The 7894-nt window shown below is 42.9% G+C and overlaps 1 protein-coding gene across 1 annotated transcript in view; it reads left to right on the top strand.

Moving 5' to 3' along the window:
* Window positions 1-3253, top strand: part of LOC143283497 (histamine H3 receptor-like) — a 4066-nt gene extending 813 nt beyond the window's left edge. The window contains exons 2-5 of the mRNA XM_076589740.1: window positions 1-77; window positions 1540-1885; window positions 2330-2518; window positions 3229-3253. The exon at window positions 1-77 is cut by the window's left edge and continues 73 nt beyond it. Of these exons, the coding sequence (XP_076445855.1) occupies window positions 1-77; window positions 1540-1885; window positions 2330-2518; window positions 3229-3253 (637 nt within the window). The remainder of the gene's footprint in view (window positions 78-1539; window positions 1886-2329; window positions 2519-3228) is intronic.
* The last annotated feature ends 4641 nt before the right edge of the window (window positions 3254-7894 follow it).

Genomic DNA, 7894 nt, shown 5'->3' with positions numbered 1-7894 from the left:
CATGTCCACGCTGATCATCATCCTGGTGGCTGCAGACAGGCTGGCTCTGCTGACCCTTGGGGCGTCCTATCAGGGAAGTAGGGGGAGGAGAAGTAGGAAGGAAGCAGCAGTAGGGGAAGATGATTTCGGGAAGGGGGAGGGGCAGGAGGAAAGGGGTGGGAGTGTGTGTGTGGGGGGCGAGGGGAGGGCGGTTGGGGGTGGGGGGGGGGGGGGGGGGGGGTCGGAGGGGGCGCTGAGAAGATATCGGTCGGGTACAGGGCTGCAAAACCTAAGGAAGAAAATGGGATAATATATGAGGTTGTGGTAATCATGCCGTTGTGAAGTGTGTGTGTGTGTGTGTGTGTGTGTGTGTGTGTGTGTGTGTTGGGGGGGGGGGTATAGATGCTGCTCACAATCTGGGAGCTTCTTATCAGGAAAGTGGGGGTAGGATCTAGGGGGGGAATGGGGAGGGGACGGGGGGGGGGACTCGTGGAAAGATAGGGTTAAGGGTCTGTAGATGTTAGGGGAATTGTACTAGTTAAAAGATGGGAATGAAACCAAGAACCATGAACCATACAATTAATACACATACACGATGCACTCATTTTCGTTTATCTTCAGCAGACACGTCTTAAGGTCCATGTTTTTGGGTTGTTGTTGTTGTTGTTGTTGTTTTTCATAAAGATTATAATTATCAAACAGCCACGTTTCGCCGATGCTCAGATTCGTTCCGATGACTGGTTGATTTATTGATATATTCTGTGGTCGGTTCACTGTATAATTAGTGATTTTAGACACGTGAATTTGAGTCAGCAGCTAGTTGGAATCCTGGTACTGGTAACCTCAAAGGTCACACGACTCTTCTGGTCATCCAAACAAAAAAAACAAAACAAAAAAAAAAAAAAAAAAAAAAAAAAAAAAAAACAAAGACCCAAACCTTTCAGGCCCGAAAGCAGGGGAAACAGATAACCGAAGAACACCTTGAACTTAGGATCAGGGAACTCCAGGCCTTTGAACTGCTCCTGGCGATTCGAAGGTGGACAGAAAGGCTTGAAAGAGACCAGAGGCCTCTATCTTGATCACAATAGAACAAGAAAGTTGCTTGACACTTCTTGAAGCCTGCTTCTGTAATTATCATGAATAAACACTTCTGGTTTATTTCTAGCATTTTGTTGTTGTACATGTGAACTGGAAAAAAAGGTTATTTAAAACGTCGATGTTGGGGTCCCTTTGTTCCAATGAGGATGACAGATAGTCTGGAGGAAAAAGGAAGAGAAGAGAAGGATATGGAGACAGAGATAATTATGATGGCGTGAAAAATAGTGTTAACGTCTTGGAGATGCTGATGCGCTATCTGCCTGTCTGCCTGCCTGTCTGCCTGTCTGTCTTGTCTGTCTATCTGTCTGTCAGTCTCTCTCCCTTTTTTTCTCTCAGTTACACACACACACACACACACACACACACACACACACACACACACACACACACACACACACACACTTATGTGTCGCTTGCGTGCATTGAGTTTCTGGTACATAACAATGTTGTTCCAGGCTGTAGAAACGAGAAAACGGGCCTACATCAAGCTGGCCGTTTGCTGGACCTGCTCCTTCCTGCTGTACTCACCAGCCATCCTCCTGTGGGACGTGGTCACCGGCCACTCCGTGGTTCCTGAGGGTGACTGTGACGTGGAGTTCAACAGGAGCATTGTGTTCGTCATGGTGACAGAGATCATCAGCTTCTCAGTGCCCTTCGTGTCCCTGGCCGTCATCAACGGTCAGCTGCTCGTGGCGCTGAAGAAGAGGAGGAAGGTCGGCGACCACCAGGCTTCAGGACCAAGTCCGAAGAAGGAGCGCAGCACCACTAACTACAAAGACGATGACACGTCGTCCAAATTCGCAACTGAGTCAGGACACGCATTGTCTGCAAGCGCTGACGTTTCCGTCAAAAAAGAGGTTAGCTGCCAATCACTTGCGCTTCCTCAAGCCACCGCAATACCATCATCCGACCAGTCGCATTCCCTCCCTCCAGTGTCGGAGTTGAGTGTGTGTCCGAACCAATTAGAAACGTCTTCACTGGCACAAGATGAGTGTCCTAACCAATCAGAAAAGTCTTCACTGGCACAAGACGCCACCACATTAGACAAACGGTCAAACGTGTCAACAATTTTCCAAGCAACTACAGCACACTCTTCCCGAACCATTTCTGCCGCTCCCAGCGCTGCAAGGTCTGGACAGGTGATTATGAAAACGGTTGACCAACAGCCTGGGAAAGAGAGACGAGGGAGAAAGGTGACTGTGATACTGGCGGGTCTAGTCGTTGCCCTGGTGGTGTTCTGGTTGCCCTACAGCATCACCACGATCCTGTGGTCGGTGTGCGGGGACTGTGTCAACCAGTACCTGTACGAGGCTTTCAACTGGTGGCTGTGGACCAAGTCGTGCATCAACCCGTTCCTCTACGCTTACCACTCTCCGCGCTTTCGCCGCAACTTCCAGCAGCTGCTCTCTCGTGTTCTGCCACACAGACTGTCAAGCGGACGGTAATTAACTCATTCTACCCCGCAGCTACATGCCTGCTACAACTCCACTGGACCAGCTATTCATGTGACCACTAAAACAACAAAAACAGATGGAGAATTTGGATTTAATCGGTCAATCAAAGTTTCGTTTCCATGCTTCCGGAATTAGTAAACAGTACAGTTTAGAATATCAACTGTATCAAGCAAGAATGAACGAAATTAGAGTAGTGTGTTGGTACAAGAATACTTTTACCTTGTCCACAGGGGAAGCAATCATTGTACGAAGTCCTGTTGCTGTGAGTTGGAAGAGTCCAATCCATGACGGCAAAGTGAAGATGAGCTGACAGGGCAAAGTAAAGTTATCCGTGAGGGCTTTTGGCTTTATCATGTTGGGTTTACGTATGTGCATGTCAGGTGCTGGTTTTTGATGAAAAAAAAAAAAAAAAAAATCAAAGTATGTTGGGTATGTGGGCCCATTCTGCACGCATTGACGTCTTCTAGAAACTGAAGCTGAAACGTCTGTTCTGCTGCGTTCTCAGGCTGCAGCTTCCACGCCCATTTGTATGCGTTTTTTTGTTGTTGTTTTTTTTTTATGTTGTTTTCCGAGTGGACGCTTTTCGTGTTTATGTGCATGGCCGATTTTTCGCTTTCTCATATGGTGTTTTTTTTGGGTTTTTTGTTGTTGTTTTTTTTTTGCGGATGTGTGCGTGCTTGGTGAATCCGTGTTTCAGAAAGCCAAGTGTGGACTTGGTTTGAAAGATCTTTAACGTGTGTGTCTATCAGTCTGCAGGGTTAAAAGGAATAGTAGAATCACACATATATTGACCTTGGAGACTGGGTAACCCCCCCCCCCTCCCCATGCTAATCTATATGAACGCTTTGGATGTTTTTGCAGACTCGTTTATGGTATTTTTATATCGTATTTGGAAAATGTTATCAAATGTTGCACAACCGTTTATATATCTTTTATCATGGCCCACGCCTATAGTGTTCATCACTCCACTTCTGAGGACTCCCGATTTCGCAGTTGACGTCATCGTCTGGGAGTTGCAGGTCATGATCTTTGCGTCATTCTTTTAATATGTCACGTAGGGTCAGCTCGTTTCTTTTGTCTGCATCGAGTCTTCAGTGTTTTCGTCAAAAGGATATTCGCTGATTGTTCTGTCGCTGTGTTCTTACGAAAATGCACAGTTGGTGAACAAGAAGCTCTGTGCAGGCGAAATGGAATTTTTCTGTGGCAGTCAGAACATCTTAAGGTTAGATCTTCCGTTTCCTTCCTGAGAATGCATACACATTCTTAGTTGTTTTTGTTATTTTCGTGTTGTACTTGTATTGTGTCGTCAGTTTCATTTTCAGTTTCCAATGCCGTTGTGCTTGTGTGTGTGTGTGTGTGTGTGTGTGTGTGTGTGTGTGTGTGAATAAGTGTGTTTCTCGGTGTGTGTGTGTGTGTGTGTGTGTGTGTGTGTGTAGCCAATATGCCCAGTCATGTTGTCACTGCAGAGAAACGTAACAACAACAACAACAACAAAAACCAAAAAACGATAAACACTGGAAGGATTACGGCTTTAAAAAAAAATCTCCATTGGAAGCTGGTCATAATAATAATAATAATGGTATTTATATAGCGTTGAATCTTGTGCAGAGACAAACCAAAGCGCTTTCGCACCAGTCGTTTACACGCATGCATAACTCTAAAACTGTAGAAATTAAAGACAAGGAAGAGGCAGGCAAGGGAGGCTATTTTGGGAAGAGGTGGGTTTTAAGGTCAGACTTGAAAGAACTGAGTGTGGAGACTTGACGAAGCGAAAGAGGAAGTTCATTCCAGTTGCAAGGTCCAGAGACAGAGAAAGAACGGCGGCCAACAGTCGAGTGTTTGAATCTGGGTATGCGTAAACAGAGTGGATCCGAAGCCGATCGTAGTGAGCGAGATGGAGTGTAGAGGTGAAGGCAGCCGCAGAGATAGGAAGGGGCAGTTTTGTGAATACATCTATAACATAGAGTGCTGATCTTGTACTTTATTCGGTGTGAGACAGGGAGCCAGTGGATATATTGCAAAAGAGGAGTGATGTGCTCAGATCTTTTCTTTCTGAGGACGAGTCGGGCAGCAGAGTTTTGTATGCGCTGAATGACTGAATGGATGAAGCAGGCAAACAAGACAATAGAGAGTTACAGTAGTCAAGGCGAGAGAGAATGAGAGAAGCGACAAGTCTAGATGTTGCGTCAGTGGACAGATATTTCCGGACGGCACAGATGCGCCGCAGTTGACAGTAGCAGGACTGACATGTCTGACTGATAAATTTTTGCATGGACAGTGTATTGTCAAGGACAACACCGAGGTTCCTGACTGACCTGGAAAGAGGGATGGATGTACTGCCAAGTTTGATTGTGTCAATTGTGATGGAAGACAGTTTTTATTTAGTTCCTATGCTCATTGCTTCAGTTTTGTCCGCGTTCAATTACAACTTATTTCGAGCCATCCAGTTTTGAATGTCCAGGCAGCAGTTGGATGTTTCTTGCATAAGTGACAACAATTTTTCATGGGTATCACTCTTCTGGAGTTGAGTGTCATCAGCATAAGAATGATGACTGATATTAAGCACTCATATAAACAATCGAAAAAAAAAATCGATGGCATCAGGCAGAAGGTTGATAAGCCTGAAAGCCGTGACATTGATATGATGATGATGATGATTATGACGGTTTGTGTGTGTGTGTGTGTGTGTGTGTGTGTGTGTGTGTGTGTGTGTGTGTGTGTGTTTGCGTGCGTATCAGTGTCTGTGTATCTGTTTTTGTTGTTGTTGTTGTTGTTGTGTGTGTGTGTGTGTGTGTGTGTGTGTGTGTGTGTTTATTTGTACGCTTGTGTGAGTGTGCACACATGTAGTAGTAGTCTTCAGTTCAACATCTTCCACTTTAAGTGATATTAGACGGAAAAAAGGGGGGGAGGGGGTGTGGGTGGGGGTGGAGGGGGTGGAGGGCGGAGCGTGGTGGTGGGAACGGTATTGGGCAGAGGGTGATGAATGATGTGTGTGTATGTGTGTGTGCGCGTATGTGTGTGTGTGTGGTGAGGAAAGATACGGAGCATTGGAAAAAAAAAAGACATTCAAAGGGGAGACATAGGCACAATATAGAAGGAAACGCTAACATCAAACAACTGTAACAACTATAACAAATGTCCAGTTGGACTATGCAGCAAACCTTCTGCAATAGCAGATAACAGCTTGAAACTGTCAAAAATACATTCAAAAGAATTTTCCGAGAAGTTTGGTAAAAACGATTTCAGACTCTGACATTCAAAGAGTATGTGTTTGCTTGAAATAAATTCTCCAGATGTGCATTTAACATCTCTGCTGAACTTTGTTATAAAAGCGTTCAGCTTTATCCTGTTTGATAATGCCTGAATTTGCCTTAATCTGAATAAATTACTGAATGTATTTGATTGATTCCGGTTGTTGAATATTATTGATACTTTTATTTAAAACTTTGCCATTTTGCTGGTATACTTCCCTAACTTTGCTCCATGATGCTTTTTCTAGTAAGCGGTACCCCTCTTGTACAGACAAAGGCACATAAAGGTCTGTGGTTCCCTGTTGGTGTTTTGCACCTTTTCTTGCAGCCTTGTCAGCCCAACAAAAAGTTATATGTGTTCCTCTCAAATTCAAAAGATGTACAATGTGACTTATTTCTATTATTATTTTGGACTTGTTCTTACAATTTGGTGAGTTTAAAGCATATGATACAGATTTTGAATCAACACAAAATAAGACTTGAAGAAGGCAAACTGGAAGATCAAGAATATAATTTAAAGCCATAAGAACAGCGAAAAAAGTTCATCTGTGAATATTGATCGATCCTTACCAATATGGTATGATCGTTCTGTTTTCAGTTTTGGTATAACGAAAGCTGAACCTGCTTGGCCATTGTCTAGGAGTGAGCCGTCTGTGTAAATATGTAAGTGGTCACGGTATCTGTTCTGAAGGTGTAATCGGACTTCTGTTGCCATGATATTTCGATTTTCTTTTTTTGCAATGTCAGTATGATTGATATCAAACTGTGCTTTACTCATCTCCCAAATGGGGTATGGACTTACTGTTGTCTGCGTGTCTACATTATCTGGATTAATTTCGGACTTTGGGAAAAGGTTCGACACAAACGTGCCAATTGGTGTTTGATAAGATATCGTTTTAGCTCTTTTGGGGAAATTGTTTTCAGATGTAATTCTTACTTCCTCCAATGTAAAATTTTCAGTTGTTGAGCTTCTCAATACGTATTTAGCACATGCCAGGTTTCGGTATTCATTCAAAGGTAATTCTCCTATTCCTTTATATGTTCCGAGGGTTGGTGCGTGGAAAGGTACGCCAAGGGCAAGTCTATATGCTTTACAGTCAATGCTTTAAAGTTTCTTTAACAAATACTTTGGAGCATTGAAAAAGACTTCTTGTCCATACGATAGTTTGGATCGAATAAGTGATGATGATAAATGTTTCAATATCATTGTGTCTTGTCCCCAGTACTGTTTACTTATAACTTTGAACAAGTTTAAACATTTTCTTGCTTTTGTTATTATATATTCAATATGGGCATTCCAAGCTAGTTTTGAAGTAAGCATTAAGCCTAAAAAAAAATTATCATATCTCTGTACTGAATGGGCTCATTCTCAGTTTTAAATGTTGGTAACTCTTCTGGATTATTACCATTGTTAAAAAGCATAATGTGAGTTTTTTCTGCTGATAATTTAAGACCATTGTTGACAGTATACTTATTCAATTTATCTATTTCTCTTTGGTATGTTTTCTTAATGTAGTTTAATGCCCTTTTTGATGTATTTCTTTTCATAGTTACATTCATCCACATACATATATCATCTGCGTATTGCACTAGGATCACGTCTTTTGATAAGTGTTGGGGTAAGTCGTTCAGCAAGATGTTAAATAGAACAGGGGCAATAACAGAACCTTGGGGTAATCCCATGTGAAGAGTGCCCGCGGGTTTCCTAGCGTGGCCCAGCTATGTTGTTTCATTTCATTCATCAGCCTTCTGCCCATCTTTCACTTTTTTTTTTCTTTTTAACATATACTGTGTTTACTTATTGTTGAGCTTCACGTTCTCACACAGAAACGCGAGACAGGTAGATATGATACCGAGCAATGGTTTATTGCTTCCAGCGTGTAGACGCCATGCAAGGGGTAGCAAGGGGCGCAACTCACAAAGAATAAAGGAAACTTAATCAGATCTATCAACATCAACATCCCCTCTTCTTTTAAGAGGACAATCACTGGGGCTAACATAAACATGAAATAAAATTGAAATGAAATTAAACGTTCCTATAAGGCATTCGTTCATGGCACTATATGAACTATGCTGCAAAAAGTCCAACTGCTGTAGAGAAAACAGAAAATC

The sequence above is a fragment of the Babylonia areolata genome, chromosome 6, assembly GCF_041734735.1.
Source record: "Babylonia areolata isolate BAREFJ2019XMU chromosome 6, ASM4173473v1, whole genome shotgun sequence".
NCBI lineage: Eukaryota > Metazoa > Mollusca > Gastropoda > Neogastropoda > Buccinidae > Babylonia > Babylonia areolata.
Note: the sequence above shows the minus strand (reverse complement) of the source record. Positions and strands in the feature narration are given on the sequence as shown.